Source organism: Sinocyclocheilus anshuiensis, unplaced genomic scaffold, assembly GCF_001515605.1.
Source record: "Sinocyclocheilus anshuiensis isolate Anshui unplaced genomic scaffold, SAMN03320099.WGS_v1.1 scaffold916, whole genome shotgun sequence".
In the NCBI taxonomy this organism is placed as follows: domain Eukaryota; kingdom Metazoa; phylum Chordata; class Actinopteri; order Cypriniformes; family Cyprinidae; genus Sinocyclocheilus; species Sinocyclocheilus anshuiensis.
Window position 1 is genome coordinate 2,030,360 of NW_015548264.1, and position 20,399 is coordinate 2,050,758.

The 20,399-nt window shown below is 36.7% G+C and overlaps 2 protein-coding genes across 3 annotated transcripts in view; one reads left to right on the forward strand and one right to left on the reverse strand.

The window, feature by feature from the left end:
- podxl (podocalyxin-like) overlaps positions 1 to 5,789 on the forward strand; it is a 14,938-nt gene extending 9,149 nt beyond the window's left edge. The window contains exons 2-8 of one of the 2 annotated variants that reach the window (XM_016443185.1): positions 2,369 to 2,565; positions 3,330 to 3,337; positions 3,370 to 3,514; positions 3,606 to 3,635; positions 4,335 to 4,446; positions 4,598 to 4,809; positions 4,996 to 5,789. In XM_016443185.1, the coding sequence (XP_016298671.1) occupies positions 2,369 to 2,565; positions 3,330 to 3,337; positions 3,370 to 3,514; positions 3,606 to 3,635; positions 4,335 to 4,446; positions 4,598 to 4,809; positions 4,996 to 5,190 (899 nt within the window). In that variant the 3' untranslated portion in view covers positions 5,191 to 5,789. The other variant, XM_016443184.1, reaches the window with a different exon arrangement.
- A 1,369-nt stretch (positions 5,790 to 7,158) lies between these two features.
- Positions 7,159 to 20,399, reverse strand: part of mkln1 (muskelin 1, intracellular mediator containing kelch motifs) — a 24,838-nt gene continuing 11,597 nt past the window's right edge. The window contains exons 10-18 of the mRNA XM_016443183.1: positions 16,898 to 17,110; positions 16,552 to 16,773; positions 16,105 to 16,234; positions 12,321 to 12,468; positions 11,534 to 11,648; positions 10,595 to 10,734; positions 9,726 to 9,828; positions 9,449 to 9,503; positions 7,159 to 9,319 (exon numbers count right to left, since the gene is read on the reverse strand). Coding sequence (XP_016298669.1) covers positions 9,198 to 9,319; positions 9,449 to 9,503; positions 9,726 to 9,828; positions 10,595 to 10,734; positions 11,534 to 11,648; positions 12,321 to 12,468; positions 16,105 to 16,234; positions 16,552 to 16,773; positions 16,898 to 17,110 — 1,248 coding nt within the window. The 3' untranslated portion in view covers positions 7,159 to 9,197. The remainder of the gene's footprint in view (positions 9,320 to 9,448; positions 9,504 to 9,725; positions 9,829 to 10,594; positions 10,735 to 11,533; positions 11,649 to 12,320; positions 12,469 to 16,104; positions 16,235 to 16,551; positions 16,774 to 16,897; positions 17,111 to 20,399) is intronic.

A 20,399-nucleotide genomic window follows, 5' to 3' on the forward strand; every position in this document is an offset into this window, starting at 1 on the left:
CATTTAATCAAAATATAAATATTTTCTAACAATATAAGTCTTTATCACTTTTTATCCATTGAACACATCCTTGCTGAATAAAAGCTTATAAAATCTTGCTGCTTTTGAACAGTAGTGTATATTGTAAGACAAAATGTCTATTTTGAATAAACACTGTTCTTTTTAACTCTTTATTTATCAAAGAATCCTGAAAACAGTATCACAGGTCCCAAAAAATATTAAGCAGCACAACCGTTTCCAACATTGAATATAAATATTAGAATGATTTCTGAAGGATCATGTGACACTGAAGACTGCAGTAATGATGCTGAAAATTCACCTTTGCCATACGAGGAATTTGTTTTAGTAAGAGAATCTCCACAGTGCAAAAGAATGACAGTGACAATACAGGACACAGATAATAAAAAGAATAATATACAAATATACAAAATAGACAATGTACAAAATAGCAAAAACGCAATATATAATATAGACAATTATGTATGTACAGGTATGATATTTGCTAATTTGAAATGTAAATAAGTATATGTTGAATAAATAAATGTGTAATAGTGTTGTGTGTTCCACGTTTATTGTCAAGTGTTCATGAGATGGATTGCCTGAGGGAAGAAGCTGTTCCTGTGTCTGGCTGTTCTGGTGCTCGGTAATGGCAACAGTTCAAAGAGGGAGTGGGCTTGATGTGAGGGGTCCAGAGAGATTTTGCTAACCCTTTTGCTCACTCTGGATGAGTACAGTCCTTGGAGAGAAGGGAGGGTTGTACCAGTGATTCGCTCAGCAGTCTTGGAGGGAGAGCATGGAGGGTTCCTCCTGAAGTCCACTATCATCTCCACTGTTTTGAGCATGTTCAGCTCCAGGTTGTTAAGACTGCACCAGACAGACAGATCTTTAACCTCCTGTCTGTAGGCAGACTTGTCTCTGTCCTGGATGAGGCCGATGACTGTAGTGTCATCTGCAAACTTCAGGAGCTTGACAGAGGGGTCTTTAGATGTGCAGTCATTGGTGTAGAGAGAGAAGAGCAGTGGGGAGAGGACGCAACCCTGGGGGGGGCCAGTGCTGATCGTACAGGCGCTGGATGAGAATTTTCCTAGCTTTACTAGCTGCTGCCTGTCTGTCAGGAAGCTGGTGATCCACTGACAGACGGAGGTGGGCACGGATAGCTGAGTTAGTTTGGACAGGAGGAGGTTTGGAATGATAGTGTTGAAAGCCGAGCTGAAATCCACAAACAGGATCCTCACATAAGACCCTGGTCTATCTAGATGTTGCAGGATGTTGTGCAGTCCCATGTTGACTGTATCATCCACAGACCTGTTTGCTCTGTAGGCAAACTGCGAGGTGGTTAAGTGATGTCCTTCAGATAAGCCAAAACCAGTCTTTCAAATGATTTCATGGCCACAGACGTTACAGCCACAGGTCTGTAGTCATTAAGTACAGTAATTTTGGGTTTCTTTGGGACGGGGATGATGGTGGAGTGCTTGAAGCATGAGGGGACTTCGCACAGCTCCAGTGATCTGTTGAAGATCTGTGTGAAGATGGGGGCTAGCTGGTCAGCGCAGGTTTTCAGACAGGTTGGTGTCACACCGTCTGGGCCTAGTGCCTTTCTTCTCTTGCTCTTTCTGAAGACCTGATGCACATCATCTTCACTGATCTGAAGTGCAGGAAGCGCGCTGTCCGGAATGGCATCATTCAGCCAGGTTTTCCTGAAACACAGAGCAGCAGAGTTTGAAAAATCCTTGTTTGTCCGGGAGAGCAGAAGAAGTTTGTTCCTTTTGTAGGGTAGAAAGCAGAGATTCACCAGATGGATGCTCGGCAGCACCGTTCGAAATCCGCGCTGTCTGAGCTTCACGAGTACGCCGGCTGCCTTTTTTTTAAAGTATACAATAAATACTGCTGAGAAAAATTTGCTGTGATAATACAGGAATTAGAACCTTTCAGAGTGAAAAGCATAATTTAAAAGGCTTGGCTACATGATATTCACATACGAGAGGGAATACATGTAAAGACTGACTCTGTATAAATAAATTAAGCTAAGCTCTTGCTTCTTGTTTATAGTGTCTATTACCAGATAAACATTCAGTAAAAATACTCCTGAAAAGTAGCTAAATTTTTGACTGAACATACAAGAAACTGTTTCGTTCCAATTACTGTTGCAGTAGCAATCAGCAAAGAAGCTACTTGTTAGCATGTATAAAAGCAGTTAACACTGCCTCTTTTTGACTCCAACATTTAAAAACAGTGTACAACACTGCTATTATGTACCTATAATGCAGCATTATAGCAATTGCACAGAACCGATTAGAAATCTTGAGTTTGCAGGCCAGTATTATCCTTATACTCTTTCTTAACTAGCAGTTTTCTTTGTTTCCCATAGGTGTCCTCCTGTATAGCATGTCATCCGCATCACTTGATCCTTCTGACCCAGGCGCGCAACCCGATCCGTCTGACCCAGGCGCGCAACCCGATCCGTCTGACCCAGCCGGGCAACCCGGTCCAGCTGGCCCAGCAGCACGACTCGACCCTTCCAAACAGACTATAACTGGCAAAGAAGCCAACACTGGGTCACCAAGTAAGTTTTCCTTCACATTGGTACAGTCTTTATAAAAAAAATATTAGATTACAACATAAATAGACAACTGCACAGATAGAACTGCACAACTTCAGCATAAAATTCTGTCATCATTTATTCAACCTCATGTTGTTCCAAACTCCTATGACTTTCTTTCCTCATTGAGCCACAAGTATTTCATACTTTACATCCGATAAAAGCAGCAGTAACCAGGAGGCATTCATGCTCCTAAAAACACAAGAAAGCAAACAGAGGTACCTTAGAGTCTGCATGAAAATTCATCCTATCTGTTTTATAAATGCATCTTATTGATCTTACTGTAAATGATTGAACTATACAAGCATTTCTATTTTCTTGTTTTTCTTTTTCTTTTTTTTTGACCTAAATGTACATCTTTTGACCATTTAATGACCGTGTAGTTGTAATCAGTCATTTAGTCAGTATAAACCCCCACAATTTACTGCAGTCTTGCATTCAGATCTTGAGTTCAATGCTCATCTCACATTCCAATTAACTTAATTTCAACCAACATTAAATTTCAAGTCACACAAATACTATTTACACGTTGACCTCTTTAATGCTAATTTATGTTTTTAGCTTGACAGCCTTTTATTGTATGGAAAAGAACATTGTGAACAGCCTTAAGAATATATTCTTTTGTGTTTCACAGATGAAATAAAAACAAGTTCAGAATGACATGAGGGCCAGTAAAGGAAGACAGAATCTAATATTAGTTTGAAGTACTAAAAAGCTTTAACTTTTCTTGTCTAAAAATTTTCAGCTAAATTGCTCACCACAGCATCACCAGATTCTACAACTACTATTTCTAAGAGTCTTCAGACTCTGGAAGCACAAACAACCATTGCTCCGATCACAACAGCCCTGCTTCTGGAACCGCGTACACATAACGACAATACTGGGACTGTCAACATTCAACCCATATTCAATCATGTAAAATATTTACATTCATGTCTTTTTCTTATATATTGTTGATATATACTTATATAGTTCCTGTTGATCATGTTGATTTTCTCTTCTGCAGGATCCCTTTGATCTAAGCAGCAGCAGTAAGGTGTGTACATGAATGACAAAAACATCTATCAATAAAATGTCTATTTTTTGTCCTACAAAGATATCAGTCATTGATCCCCAAAGGTCTCCTTACATCTATTTTTCACTGAGATGACAAGAAATCCTGTATCACCCTTTTTAAAAAAGTGTGTTAAAGACTTATCACAAAGGAAGCCTGTTTCCGCCAAAAAAACAAAAACAAATAAAGAAGGTAATTGTGAATATCCTCACAATTCAGACTTTTTTCCTGACAATCCTGAGTTTATATCTTGCAATTCTGACTTTTTTTTTCTCAAAGTGCAAGACAAAGTCATAATTGAGAGATCTAAACTTCCAATTCTGACAAGAATTGCAAGGTCATCTAGCAATTCTAAGAAGAAACGTAGAAATTGTGAGATGAAAAGTTACAATTACCTTTTTTATTCCGTGTAAAAAAATTATTATGAGTGAATTCAGAATTCACAGAAGAAAAAAAAACAGAACTTCAAGGTGTAAACTCAGAATTTAGAAAAAAAGTAAATTCTCAGTGTACACTTTTTATCTCACAATTCAGAACAATCTATTAAATGGAGCCAGAAAACATTTATTGGCCAACAACAGTAAGCAAAGTGACCGACTTCACAAAACTTTCTCCTTAAAAATTATCAAAACATGCAACCAAACATGAAGTGCTAGCATTTTAATATTTTGTTTCGCACAGGGGAATGTCATCCGTGAAGCCTGTAAGACGCTGGGTCAGAAGATGAAAGGAAATTGCACCGTGATGGTGGAAATTAATGACAAGCAATTAACTGCAACAATAACAATAGATGGTGAGGGAACTGTTACGGCTTCCAAACAGATGAAAGCCTCATACAGAGGAACCACTGAAATCAGTGCTTGCCATATTGTGTTTGGTTATCTTTAATAACAATAAAATACTGAATAAAATGTATAGTAATTCAATTGCTTTTCCATTTACAGCCGACCAAAAGATACCGCCAGAAAACTACAAACCTCTAGAACCTGTCAGTGGAGTTACAGACAATAATGCTTTACAGAAAGAGGATCTAAACAAGGACACGATACCAGACACGTTGATCGCCATCTTGGCTTCTTGTGGTGCTTTGGTGCTCATTCTGTGCTGCTTTGCTGCGTACTGCACTTATCATCGCAGATCCTACAGGAAGAACCAGGTAATGCTCAATTTCCAAACACAAAGATGAATCAGACTCACATTGCTTGATTCGGGTATTATTTTCAATAAATTTATCTACGAATGATGAATGTTCGGAATGACTCAAGTCAAAGTTGAAAGTTACGTTCTGAATTCCAAAGCGTTACTCGGTTTAACATCCCTATATGTACTCTCCCCTTGGCAGCAACACCTGACAGAAGAGCTGCAGACAGTGGAGAATGGTTATCATGACAATCCCACACTGGAGGTGATGGAGGTACAGCCGGAGATGCAAGAGAAAAAACTGACAATGAACGGGGAGTTCAACGACAGCTGGATCGTCCCCATAGACAACCTGCTGAAAGAGGACATACCTGCTGAAGAAGACACACACTTGTAAAGGCATCAGATGAACCGTCTGGAGAAGGAAACCTGCTGCTCTCATAACGGTAGATTGTGACCGGCCAGAATGTAGATTAAGCAGAGATTGACATAAAGACTATCAAACGACAATGTTTTCATTTGGTGCCCGGGTGTATATGCTGTAATTAAGTAGTTGAATGTCAAGTATGTGCTAGAAATAGCCGAAAAGTTTTTAGGTTTCGTGTCACTGTGCATGGGAAAGGGAAAATCTGTAAATGGAATGACAATGCATTGTGCCTTAACTTTTCTTCAGCAGGATTAGTTCATGCTTTAAAACAAATAGTTTTCTAATAAACAATTTGATGAACACAAAATATCTAGCAAATAATAGGTAATATACCCATTTATGATTTCAAACAGATTTGGTCCAATCATTTTCAGTATTGAATGAAAAAATAATTTAGGTTTTGCTCGCCATCTTGGAACGTTTTTCCCACTGCAATGCATGTTGGGACTGCATTCTCTAAATGTGAAGCTGGCCAAAATAAGGCCTCGATTTCACTGCCTTTGCATTAGGAGTGTGCCTTATGATGCTGTCAAGCAATGCTAATTATTTTATCTAAAAACAAAAATAAAAAAAAAGATATATTCAGGATTCAAGGTTCACAGATTCTGACCAGTGGATTTATGTGATATTTTCCATTGATTTGATTTTTAAAAATGATGTTATGGAAAGAACACTCACAAAATTGTTTCTACCTGATAGAACAGAGCATACATTGTATTACTACTATAGAAATTTCCATCACTTTTCCCATGACTTTTTGAGGCCTAGAAATCACATTTATCCAGTGGAAACCTTGTATTATTTTTTGAGCAGAATGTAATTGTTGTGCTTGTATATACTTCTTATTTTTATGCTTCTTTCATAATTTGTTCATTTTCTGATTAGGGAAGATTAACACTCATAGGCACCAAATTACACTTGGACCAATGGATAATTCGTCCTGGTAAATTAGACTATGGGTCAAAAGTATGTGACTCCATGATTGGCAGATAACTTTTTCATTATCTTCCATCTGCTCCACTCACGTCTCTGTGTTGGTAATCATGCCAGTATGAAGGTTTTTGGTCTTGTCAATCTGAAACATTTGACACTAAATCCAACACAAATCACTTACATTCTTTAAGTTTAGTTACCGGTAAAAAAAATCATAATGTGTCATTGATCACCTTTTTCTTTGGGGATATTTTATTTAATTGTTTTAATGTCGATTTCACCAAAACAAAAAATGTTTTTTTGTATTTTATGTAAAAATTGTATTTGCATGCACTACACACATTTTCAATATAAGGGATTCACTGCTGTCTCAGTTTAGCTGTTGTACTTCCACCAAAGTATTAAGGTTGAATTTATAGTTGTATTCTGTTTTTGAAGTCAGTTTGCTGCTGTGTGCGAACGACAGGGGTCTGATACACTGGAAGCTTCATCTCTGTCAGATTGGATGGGGATGGCCATGATTTCTAATATAAAAATAAAAATAAGAAGTTTTTAAAGTGCGTTTTCTTAGATAGTTGACATGTCGAGGCACGTAATCTTAAATGATAACAATGCATTTACTACTGTTCAAAGGTTTGGGGTCTGTAAGATTTTTGAATGGTTTTGAAAGAAGTTTCTTATGTTCACAAAAGTTCATTTATTATAAAAATACAACAAAAATAACTACAAATATTTACAATAATTACAGTGAATTACAATTTAAAACAACTTTGTATTTTAATATATTTTTTAATTGAATTTATTCCTCCAGTCTCATATGATCCTTCAGGAATCATTCGCTGCTCAAGTAATATTTCTTATTATCAGCATTGAAAATGGTTGTGCTGCTTAATTGTTCCGTGGAAACCACAACACTTTTTTTCAGGATTCTTAGACGAATATAACTTTGTTCATTTGTTCAAATAACGTTTTATAGGTCTACGTTAACGGAAGACCAAGACAATATTTAAGAAAACTTGAACAAAATACAATCTTTATTCTTTATGTACATTACATACAATGCAGTTCTTTAATAGGTTCTACACATTCATGAGAGCCACAGTGTAGTGCTGACATCTCAACGTACCCTCGCGGGCTCGACGAGATGAGGATTTCCAGGAGAGAAGAAAAGAAAAAGTCACTTCATCTGACACTGCAGAAATGTACACAGAAAGCAAGAAAACGTATTTGGCATTAAGTGCGACAAAAAGTCTCCGGTTGTAAGTGTCGATCCTCTCGTGTATATTCAATTTCATTGTTTTCATACTACTTTTTTTTTTTTCAGGAACTTTCTTCCTGGCACAAAGACAATGCTAAATCTACGAAAGGCAAAAGTAAGCCCTGGTTTCCAAATCATATACACCCAAATTGCTTTCACGCCAGGAAAGAAATAAAGAGCACTGAATCTTTGAAATCACAAATGGGCCAATCACAAACTTCCACACTCCAGTGCGCCGTGAGTGTATCTCCACAGAGCCAAATTACAGCTAACACTGAGTTCATGGAATTGAGATATGAGATACACTTGGGAGGACACAATCAGCAGGGTGAAGCGTAATGCACTGTCCTATGGTTCTTTGAGCCTTTGGTTTCTGCGTGGGTGAAGCCAAAACTACAGCAAATTTAAGAGCGATCCAATTACCGGAAAAATGTTTTTGCAGGGCAAACACTTCCTACTCATGCACAGGGAGACGAATAACAAAAACAACTGCTGTTAAACTAACACTACACAAATGGAGACCAAGTAATCCAGATAGACTATATGGAAGACTATCATCTAACACTTTCATCTGTCCAGAATTGTAAACAATCCGGAAGCTCATACGGAATGAAGGGTACATATAGACGTCTCTATGACATCATAGCGATAGACATAACATAAGACATGACATTCAGGGCTCAAGTTCACCAAGAAATAATAATAATAATAAATAGTGAGGGGTCTCTTCTGTCTTCGGTGGTCCCAATAAGTGTCCTTTGAGTTGGTACCAGTAAGCTGAACAGTCTATGTAACACAGGACTATATTGAGTTCAGACGAAAGCAGCCACAACCTGAAGTAAACAGCAATCTATACTTCAAAAAATCAAATCATCCACATCTTCGGTTTGTCTAATTGCAGCAAAGTGTTCGCTAATCCATTCGCTAATGGATACAAGTGTAATGACCTTTTATAAAGTACAAAGTGTTGCCATGAAGCATCATAATATTTGCGTTCCTACACACACAGTGGAAAACAGTTCTGTGTTCAGTTCTGTGTGCATGACACCTCAAACATGTCACTATATTCCTTTTAAGATCTGTGGATGAGAACTTAGTTATGGAATCGGGCGTTTCATCACTATTAAAGAGTCAAAGAAAGCACTAATGTCATGGCAGCATCAAATAGCAGCAGCGGGTTTAGATGGAAGCCAGTATTCAAATCCAGTATTGAGAGTGAACAGAATTGAGAGTGAGAGAACTGACTCTAGAGGGCGCTCTGATCTTTGCCTTCGGCCTCCACTGGCTCAGCGCACATTTATTTGTCCATAAAAATTTGATTTAAAATAACAAGGCAAAAAGGAAACCATGATGATCATAGTTCATAAATCAAATCCACCCCTTTATGATGTAAACTGTTCGGATTTATAACTCACCTACATTTCAACCTGTATGAAAGAAAATTTGAATGATAAACTCAAACAGACCAGAAAAACTAAGCTTAAGTTTGTTTAAAAAAAGAAAGAATAGGCAAATTAACTCGGTGCGCAATTTGGCTGATATGCAAATTTAAACCTAAACCTTTTTAAAATAAAAAAGCACAACCCTGGCACTCCAGAGTAGAAAATTATATTTCTGCATTTTAAGTAAATCTCGGTGACGTTTAAGTGGCATTACTTCTGTAGGAGGAAACACAGTAGGTGGGCACGGCACACCTCGGGTGGAAAATGTAGAAAAATAACTTCTGTTTTGGGTGGGAGGAGTCTGAGAAGTCTACAGAGGGTGTGGTCTACTGTGTGGGGCGTGGCTACAGGGTGATGAGGTCAACAAGGTTACCCTTGGGCGGGGTCATATTGTCAGGGAAGAAATTGACAAGTGTGTCGAACAGCTGTGTGCGCTGGGCATACGTCTGATCCACATCTGAAAAGCCTGTGATGAAGAGAAGAAAAAAATCATTAATAAGAATCAAAGCACATTGGAGAAGCTTCTGCATTGATTTCCACAGTTGTAGAAAAACGTGATTAGAGGACAATCATGTTCATCAAACAGTGCTCTCACCTAGAGGAATGAAGTCGGAGCTGGATTTGAACAGAGCAGAGGGTAAGAGCTGGAACTACAGGGAAAAAAAAAAAACACACAAAAGCACTTTTAATTATGTATTGGACCTAATACATTTTCAGTATCTGACATGATATTTGCTTTAGTCCAACTGAAATCAAACTATTAAAATACATGTAAATGCACAAACAGACTCAATCAACAGCAAAAGTTTAAAGGTTTGTTAATTACAAGCTTAATCATTAAATGTAACAGTTTCTTTTTGGTGGGTACTGACCTCTTTTGTCTCATTGGGGTCGGTGTGGTCCACGGTAAGGGACAGATCATTCTGTAGGTATTTAAGTGCATTCAAGGGCTCGGTCTGAGCTTTCTCCTCAAACCTGCAAACACACACAAGACAGCAAGCAGAAGGTAAACATTAGCCTTAAATTCTGCATTCTTAAATGTAAAAACAGATATCCTCAAATTTGGCTCGCGAGATCCACTTTCCTGCAGAGATTAGCTCCAACCCTGATCAAACTCACCCACCTGTGGTTTTCTAATGATCCTGAAGACACTGATTAGCATGTTCAGGTGCGTTTGATCAGGGTTGGAGATAAACTCTGCAGGATAGTGGATCTCGCAAGCCAGATTTGAGAATCCCCAGTAAAAAATTAGGGACTGTTTTTTTTATTTTTTTTTTATTTCTAGGTACACTACTATTCCATTAAGTAACCAAATATGGCCACCAGATGGCACTAAAAGTGCAGAAATCGCATGCACCAATGGAAAACTACTACTGTAATTTAATCACTAACTGCAGTGCTGCATGACACTGCAATTACATAATACAGCTGGGTCCTAAAGGTTTACATTCAGAACACTGCAGGATCAGAGCAAGATCATGTTCTTCATATTAACATTCGACACAAAGTATTTAACATGGAATAGATATCTAAACACTTTCCTAGCGACGTTTGGAAACTAAGAGCATCTGACAGTTTTCTTTGGCTTCAGACAGAGAGAGACCAGACGACCCAATTCAGTAAACATTCTTCTTAAGCACAATTTTCTAATCAAGAACTGTGCGGTCAGAATAATGAGTCACTGAGCAGCAGATTGTAACAGGTGAAGCACTTTTGTACTCACATGAAAGTATATTTGTACCTGTATTTGCGAATGAGGTATTTGCAGTGTCGAAGCAGATATTCTTTGGAAGGCCGGCACAGCTTTAGGGACCAGAAATCATCCAATCTCATTTTGGGTGAGCTGGACTTCCCTGGGTTTCCACCGAAAAGGTAATGCACCTGTGTACCATATCATCATGTCAATCCCCTGCTAATTGCTTTGATTAATCAGTACAGCAATTAAGGAAATTAGTGTTTTATCAGCTCAAGCTGTCAAAGTGCCTGAGGTAAATATAATTTACATTTAGACGTCTCTACAAGTGTTCAAAGGTTACAACCTTATAATTTGAAAGCTGCTGCATCTGGCAAGATGATGGCAAAATGATTGCATTTGCAATCATTTTGGGCTACAGAATCATAATCATTCTTAAAAAAATAATTATTTTATTGTGTTAAATATCACAAAATAAATGATTAAATAGCTAGTTAATAAGACTTCTATGGCCTAATTTTATATTAACACTATTATTAGTAGTAGTAATACTATTAATACTAAAGTGCAATGTAATATAAAAGTATATACACATTGTAATAATTTGATTGAATTTTTAATATTACATTTTATTATTAAATATTACATTTTTACATTATATATATTTTTTAAAGTATAAACATTTTATTGAAGAAACCTGAAGTTAAAATGAATAATATAATATAATATAATAAAAATTATATATAAAAGTTAAAGGATATTTAACAACACAAAACAAAAAGATTAAAAAAAAAGTATTAAGAAATAAATAGGGTCCCATTTTAATTTCATGTTGACTTCCTTGATGTAAGTGTGGGTTGACTCCTACAAACTTTGGGTTATCGGGTCAGATTTCTAATCAGCCAATCCTAAAGCACACCACCACACTGTTCATAAACATTCAATTCATATTGACAATGGGTGTGGAAGTGAAATGATCTACATTACCTTGTGCAACTCATCATAGACAAGCTGATGAGCAAAACGAGGACAAGGTTCCTCTTCCTGTAGGGCCTTAGTGGGATTTTCTTTCACCGCCTGGTCATTCTTATAAACACATGACCTGCAGACAAACACACAGACTTAGTCTTTCATACTAAACTGTGCATACTGTCCTAGAAAAGTGTACACACACGCACCCACCCAAATCAAGTCAAATAAACAAAATGACAGAAACCAGTACACCAGATCCAATTTTTCAGAAGCTATAAGCCAACTGCTTCAATTAGCGTACAGAACAAAGGGTTTTCTTCCCCAGTTTAAGTGCAAAGCACATTTAATACACACACACACGCATGCTGACATGAGCGGCCAGACCCACATGCAAGAAGGGAACATTCTGTTCCTGTTTGATGGTCACCAACTCCCTTTCTGAAGGTCGATACAACTTTCGCTCTGGCTTTATTCAATATATGTGAATGCGTGTGCAAGCTGAGAACAATTTATATAAGGGGGTTTTGTATGATGCATTTACGCTCATCGTTGGCTCTGCAATGTATGTTCAATGCACTGAAAAGAGAACATACAGTCCAGGAAGGAAAGAGCATGTTTTTTCATCATAACTGAAGATTTCCTTCTTTTCCAGCAGTGTATGGCAAGTGCCTGAAGGCGCTCTGTGGATTACCGATGCAGGCAGTCCTCTGGGCCACAGCATATAAACACAGGTCAAGTGTACTCATTAGCATTCAATGTGCAGTGCTGTACAGATGAACAGTGTGTCCAAGAACTCACGCACCAGTTGTTGCGTGCAATGTCGTAGATCCAGAAGGAGTTGCGTACATTCTCCTCGCGTTTGTCTTTGTCTTTGCTGAGTCCTGATAGAACGTGGATCTCATTGAGCTCTGGGTCGATGGTGGCACGCTGAGTGAATCCTGTCATTGGCACTGCAACACAAACACAGACTTAAGCTTAGATCATTAAGAGAAGGCATAAACTGTTTAAAGCATTATGATGTAGCAGCTTGGTGTAATCATCGGAAATAACATGCAAATCACCTCTATTTCATATATATCACTCTCCTATTAAATTCGGATAAGACAGAGATATTACTTATTGGACCAAAAGACAGTACACAGAATCTCTTGGATTACAATTTGCAACTAGACGGATGTACTGTTACTTCCTCAACAGTCAAAAATCTGGGTGTTATATTAGATAGCAACTTGTCTTTTGAAAATCATATTTCCCATGTTTCAAAAACAGCATTCTTCCATCATTTGTATCGTGAAAAGCGCTATACAGATAAACTTGAATTGAATTTAATATTTTTTCTATGGTTTCAGCCAGACTCGGCAAATGCTGTACCAAAGGTAAAAAAAAAAAATGTTTTGCCCCACCCGGAAATGATGAGTGAATTACCAAAATTTGCATAATTTTTTTATATTTAAATCAGCCATGAAGTTTTGTATTATTTCTTTAGTACATTAATATGACCATAGATATAATATTAAATATTTGTATACATTGTTTAATAATGTTCTAAAATGTTTGATTAATACTATATTAATATAACAAAATATTTAAAAATATATATTTTAATTTGATATAAATATTGCATTAGCAAGTGAATTTACAGAATTTAATTTTATACTTTTATTAATTTTTGTATTTATTGTTGATTTTCGCATTATTCTTTTATTACCTTCATATAACTGAATTGCTATTAAATAAAAATACAAAAAATATATATGTAATATTTATAAATGTATTTTTATATTTATAAATATTTATTTTTATATAAATATAATTGTAAGATTATTTAAGCAATGCTGTAGATTAATGTTTACAATATTTAATATTATATTAATACAAAACTAAGGAAATAATAATAATAATAAAATGATATTTAATAATTATTAAATCATAAATCACTCCATGGTATCTATTCTCTTCAATTTTCCTAAAGCTTCGACCCAAATAAATGTCATTCTCCTCAATTTTTTTTTTTAGAATGTTTATTTAGCAAGTAGTTGTGAAATAAACAGGATAAAGTCCCAGGATGGCTTTAGGTCATTTGAATCTGGCCTGTAATTCCATTTTATTTACACACATTTTGTATTGTTTTTTGAGCATAAAAACATCACCCTGGTTTGGAACTACATGATAAATGATTTTTGGGGGGTAAACTATTCCTTTAAGGTCTGGTTGTGAACATACTGTTTGGGCTCACTGTTTCCTTCCTGGTAAATTGTGTTTTGTTCAGTCTTATTTTTGTCTCTCTCCGCTGCCTTCTAGCTTTTGTTCTCTTTCTGTCACCCCTCTTCTAACGCGATAACAGAGAGAACACAGAGGTCTTTTTATACTCTCTCATTGCGTCAAGTCGCCCATTGAGATTTTACACAATCTGTTTATGGGAACAGGAAGTGTGTCTGCACAGTCTCTCTCAGGCTTCACAGAGCTCTTAGACTCGTTCACCTTCAGTGCCTCTCCACTCTGTGAACTGGCTGTTCGATTTGGTATGTTCCTTCAAGCTTGACACAATATCATGCTATCATTACTGATTATAGAGAAAGCGAAGAAAAATTTGGGGGACATTATGTGGGTGTGCAGACATTATGACTTGTCTGCTCACCAAATTCTTCTCCAAGCTGATCACAGACATTTTACAAAGTCTGCTTTGTTTTAAGTCTTGATTGTGCATGCGAGTTTCATTTGTATGCATGTGTGGCTAACATGAGTAATCAAACGAGTGTGTGTTAAGTGAGCAAATCACCACAAGTCACGCTCAGTTCTTCAGAAGCCAATCGAAGTTCTGAGAACTTCAAATTGATAGTGTTTAATGCTGATTTGTGCCGAGAGAGGGCAGATGCTGCGAAGACGCAGGTGTTTCAGGGATATTTTAGTATTATTGATATACTATTATAGCATTTAATAGTATTTTGAATGAACTTTTATTTTTATACTTTTGATAGTGCTCTTTTTACATTTTTGTTCATGTTTTATCATGTCCATTTTCTTGTCCATGTATTTATTTATTTATTATTTTTATTTCAGTTTTTAATACATTTATAATTTTAATACCTCCGACATAACTTATTTTAGTTAGCTGCCAACATTTCTAATCTTAATTTGTTTTTCATCTAATATTAATATTTTATTTTATTTCAGCTTTATTCCGAAAATGATTTTAATAGTTTTAGTTTCAGTTAATAATAACAACACTACTGTGTTTCTTAAAAAAAATTTAAAAAAAAAAAGCCCTCATGTTCAATAAGGGAGGAATCTGTGCCCTATGCAGGGACCAGAATATCATTGAGACTTGGGTTAGGAAGTAAGCACCTAGCAATACCCTTGAACACCCTTAACACAGTGCCTGTGAGACTAGCATTTTCTCAAGAAAAAAAAATACAGTTTTACATAACCAGAGTCATCTAAGGCTGCAAATCTAACAGAGAAGACTTTAAATATTAAAATGTATATTTCATGCCGAGTCTTCAGAGGAGAGTATCTTGATGAATCAGAATGCGTGTACTTTGTACAGCAGCATATTGTAACCTCAAAAACCTTGTATCCCTGCTCAGGAATGTGCTGTAATATTTACCTCTCATCAGGACTATTCTCACGAGAAACGTTCATCACTATCATCCAGACCAGCAGATCTGTGTATATCAGTATCACGGAGACAGATGATGTCAAGTTGATTTAGCTGTTGAACAGTAAGACTGCAACAGATCACATGTTCGCCTAAGCTGCACGTAACTGGCCGCAGCAGCAGTGACATAATCCCCACCTGATTCAACTCTATTTCTAAACCTGATGTCACCTTCATGCTTAAGATTCCTCTGCTCTCCTTTTAAGGAGTGTCTTCTCAGGGCACGGCTTTATAAGAGCCATTAGCTGGGTTTCCATCCAAAGTTTGCGAATTTAATTTAAGTGCAAAATTGGAATATTGCATTTGTGAATAAGCACCGTTTCCATCCAATGAGCCAAAGAGAACAAAATCGTCCCTTCCTGATAAACTGGAACTAAATATCACTAAGAAAAGTAGGAGAAGCCACTGAATATAAAATTTTCTTATATAATACATTGTTTGTGCCTCAAAGCAAGCAGACGAAACAATAAATGCGGTCATTGCCTTCGGAAGCGGATGCCTGCTGTTTGGGAACGCAGTCGTGTCGTGGGAAGACAGTTCGGATGCAGTTATACAGAAACACTTTGATGACAGACGGGCATTTAAGAATGACCATTACATTTCAGATGCTGTGCAAGAAGATCGGTTTGCTGGTTAGTCAGGTTTTGCCATCCCATAGCACAAAGTCACATGACTTTTTTTGATGCATTCGCAAAATGCATTTCAAAATGCACTCCCATTATTCGCATGAACCCTTTTTCGCAAAAACCACCTCAATGGGTTTTTCTTCGAAATATGGCATTTCCATTATTCGTTTCAAATGCGATACTTCAAAATGCGCATAAAAGCAGGGTGATGGAAACATAGCTATTGTTACAGTATGACAAAAAAAATAAATCTTGAAATGACATCAAAAAAGACACAAAACATCATGCTAATGACATCATACCCATGCCTGAGTCCTTCTTGGTGCCATCTGAGATGATCTCCACGTGGTCACCATCAACATCGTAACTGAAGAAATCATTCAAGTACGTTTTGGACCTCTGACCTCCAAAAACGTACAGGCAGCGATTTCTCTGTGGGAGAGAAAAGAAAAATTGTCAAATCAAATTTGTTGTCAAAACCACCCATAATTTCCACTTAACACCAATAAATTTATACCAATAAACTCAAAAACTCACCAATCATCTGTCTTAAAACCATTTTTGTAATCAACTTTCTTATTTTTATTGGGAAATGACATTCAGGTATATATATATATATATATATATATCTAAGTCCTAATTCATACCAGAAAAGCCACAAATGCATCTATCAAAAATATGAGGTCAGCGTGCAACAAATATGAGTTGCAGCTCAGAGCACTTTATGGGTCATTACTAAGGAGACGGACCGTGTGAAAGAGCATGCAGTGTCCGATGCGGGACTGGATGTCCTCCGGCCCGGCGTTACATGAGTCTTCTCTGAGCAGACTCCAGCTGCCAGCTTGACATTGATATGTGTAAAGCCCGCTGAACTGAGGTTCTGACGTCCGGCTGTCATCCACGCTGCCGTTACACGTCAGAATCCGACCACCAAAAGTGTAAATCATGTGTTTCTCAGAGTCCATGCACATCTGAGAGAGAGAGAAAGGCAGACGGTTTGTCCAAATACCTGAGAGATACTGAACTGTTCATAATAAACCTGTACAAGGGAGACTCCTGGTGGTGTGTGGGCATATATCCATATAAAATGCGTACCTGGTGGTCGAACACGAGTTTGGGTCCTCCATCAGCAGACGTGTCTTCGCTTAGGAGAGTCCACGTGTTGGCGTCAATGTCATAGCAGTAGAAGTCACTCTTTAGTGACTTGCTGTTTCTGACAGAGGAGTCCAGATAACGGCCCAGAGTGTAGATTTGCCTCCGCTGAGAGTCGATGCACATTTTGTGACACGACCGAGCACTGGGACCGTTCTAAAAGAAATATATCACAACCTTTATAGTCTTCACCTCTTAGTCTGATCACCTATAGATCAACTGATACATATAGCACACAAAAATTGAGTTTTTTCAAAATTGCATTTTTCCTCAAGTTATACAAAAATATTTTTAGCTTTTAAAGGGATAGTTCACCCAAAAATGAAAATTCTGTCATTAATTACTCACCCTCATGTCGTTCCAAACCCGTAAGACCTTTGTTCATCTTCAGAACAGAAATTAAGATATTTTTGATGAAATCCGAGAGCTATCTGACTCTTCATCGACAGCAATGCAACTACCATGTTCAAGGCCCAGAAAGGTAGTTAAGACATCATTAAAACAGTCCATGTGACATCAGTGGTCCAACCATAATTTTATGAAGCTAGAAGAATACTTTTTGTGCACAAAGAAAACAAAAATGAAGACTTTATTCAACAATTTCGCATGCATCGTGGTACTGTCATGAATGTGTCAAAGACTGACACAGAGGAGAAGAAATAGTTGTAAAAGTCATTATTTTTGTTTTCTTCTGGTACAAAAAGTATTCTCATTGCTTCATAAAATTAAGGCTCCACTGATGTACATGGACTATTTTAACAATGTTTTTACCACCTTTCTGGGCCTTGAACGTGTCAGCTGCGTTGCTGTCTATGCAGTGTAAGAAAGCTCATGGATTTCATTAAAAACATCTTAATTTGTGTTCTGAAGATGAACGACATGAGGGTGAGTAATTAATGACAGAATTTTCATTTTTGGGTGAACTATTCCTTTAATTAGTCTCTCAGAGAATAATGTTTTTAGAAGGTACCAGGACTCGAATGTGTGCTCTGAGGAAAAACTAGTCACTGGAATATCCAAAATTTGCGAGATTTAAGTTATCAAATCTATGGGCACATAACCTAGATAAGTAAATTACACATTGTTGTCAGTTACACTGGAAAACATTTTTTTGGGATGGACAAATTCTTTGTAGTCTGCATTAGGGCTGAACGATTTTGGAAAATAATCTAATTGCGATTTTTTTTTTACCAATATTGCGATTTAATATGCAATTATTTTTTAAAGCTCTTTATGTTCTGTATTATTCAAAAAAGACAAGCTATAAATCATTGTATAGTATGACCAACACACTATTAGATTAAACATAAATGTTCTTTTCTGTAGGCCAGGGCCCGTATTCACAAAACATTTTATCTTACCACTAAGAGTTCTCCTAAATAGCAGTAAAAGTTTTTAGCTAAGAGTTTTCTCTTAAAACCAATTCACAAAGCTGCTGAGACAAACTTTTACTAAGGAATAGAGAGAAGTCTTAAGATAAGAGTAAGGGTGGGGTTGACCTCGTTGCTATGGATGATGTCAGCATGCTTACTAAGTATGCACACAGTGATTGGATGATAGTCTCTGTCAGAGATTTATTCATAGAAATATTGTAGAGCACGATTTTATGTTGCCATATTCAAATAAAGGTTTAAAAATAAAAATGTTAATTGCCACATTCAAATAAATATTTTGAAATGCAGGCTAAGAGTCAGGCTAAAAGGCTATAAACAGCCTTTTAATTAACAGAGAGGAATGATTATGGCTGATAGTAAGACATGCAAACGTAAAAGAAAACCAAACTGGACGCAAGAAGAGCTGTTACTTTTTGCCCAACTGGTTAAGGAAAACAAGGATATAGGCTAATCAAAGGAAAATTGTCCCCGACAAGTTCTACAACAGTCATAATACCCCCGCGATTAAGGCGATATACATTTTTAAAAGCTCATAATCATCAAATTTTTCTAAAATGTTTATATTCCAAGGCAGATTGCCGGCAACAGCCATTTTAGGATAGTTTGTGGCTTGGTCTTAGTGACTTAGGAGTCCTATTCACTACTCCTAACCTTTCACAGATTTAGCTAGTTTTTGTGCTAAAATGCTTTGGGAAATACTCAGAGCAAAAATTTAGGAGTCCTAAATTTAGGACTGACACGCCCATTATTTTTAAGATTTTCTCCTAAATTGGCGAGTTATGAGCTACTTTTAGCCTTAAGATGTAGAGTTTTCTCTTAAAACCAATTCACAAAGCTGCTGAGACAAACTTTTACTAAGGAATAGAGAGAAGTCTTAAGATAAGAGTAAGGGTGGGGTTGACCTCGTTGCTATGGATGATGTCAGCATGCTTACTAAGTATGCACACAGTGATTGGATGATAGTCTCTGTCAGAGATTTATTCATAGAAATATTGTAGAGCACGATTTTATGTTGCCATATTCAAATAAAGGTTTAAAAATAAAAATGTTAATTGCCACATTCAAATAAATATTTTGAAATGCAGGCTAAGAGTCAGGCTAAAAGGCTATAAACAGCCTTTTAATTAACAGAGAGGAATGATTATGGCTGATAGTAAGACATGCAAACGTAAAAGAAAACCAAACTGGACGCAAGAAGAGCTGTTACTTTTTGCCCAACTGGTTAAGGAAAACAAGGATATAGGCTAATCAAAGGAAAATTGTCCCCGACAAGTTCTACAACAGTCATAATACCCCCGCGATTAAGGCGATATACATTTTTAAAAGCTCATAATCATCAAATTTTTCTAAAATGTTTATATTCCAAGGCAGATTGCCGGCAACAGCCATTTTAGGATAGTTTGTGGCTTGGTCTTAGTGACTTAGGAGTCCTATTCACTACTCCTAACCTTTCACAGATTTAGCTAGTTTTTGTGCTAAAATGCTTTGGGAAATACTCAGAGCAAAAATTTAGGAGTCCTAAATTTAGGACTGACACGCCCATTATTTTTAAGATTTTCTCCTAAATTGGCGAGTTATGAGCTACTTTTAGCCTTAAGATGTTTTGTGAATATGGGCACTGACAAATAAGCCTGGTGTAAACATTAATAAGAAAGTCAGTAACAAATCACACAAACTAAAGTAGATTGCAGAAATATAAAAACAAATCTGTTGTTTTACCACATTACTTTAGGTAATTCAAAGTCACTGTAATAAACATATGTAAACAGGTGTCTGTTAACATACTAGTCACTAAACACTGTCTGTTAACTTTAGACCAGTAGTTCTCAAACTTTTTGGTTCTCACGCCCCCCTTTAAACCTATAAAAAAAACATTATGAAAAATTTATGCTTTTTTAATTAAAAAAACCTACAGGCAAAAAAACACCTGCATCACTTGAAACATTGAAAAATAGCATATGAGAATAACTGTTGTTATTATTATTAATCTCTCTCTGTTATTTATTTATTTTTTGTGGGTTTCATGCTGTCCGCTAAGGCATAGGACACAC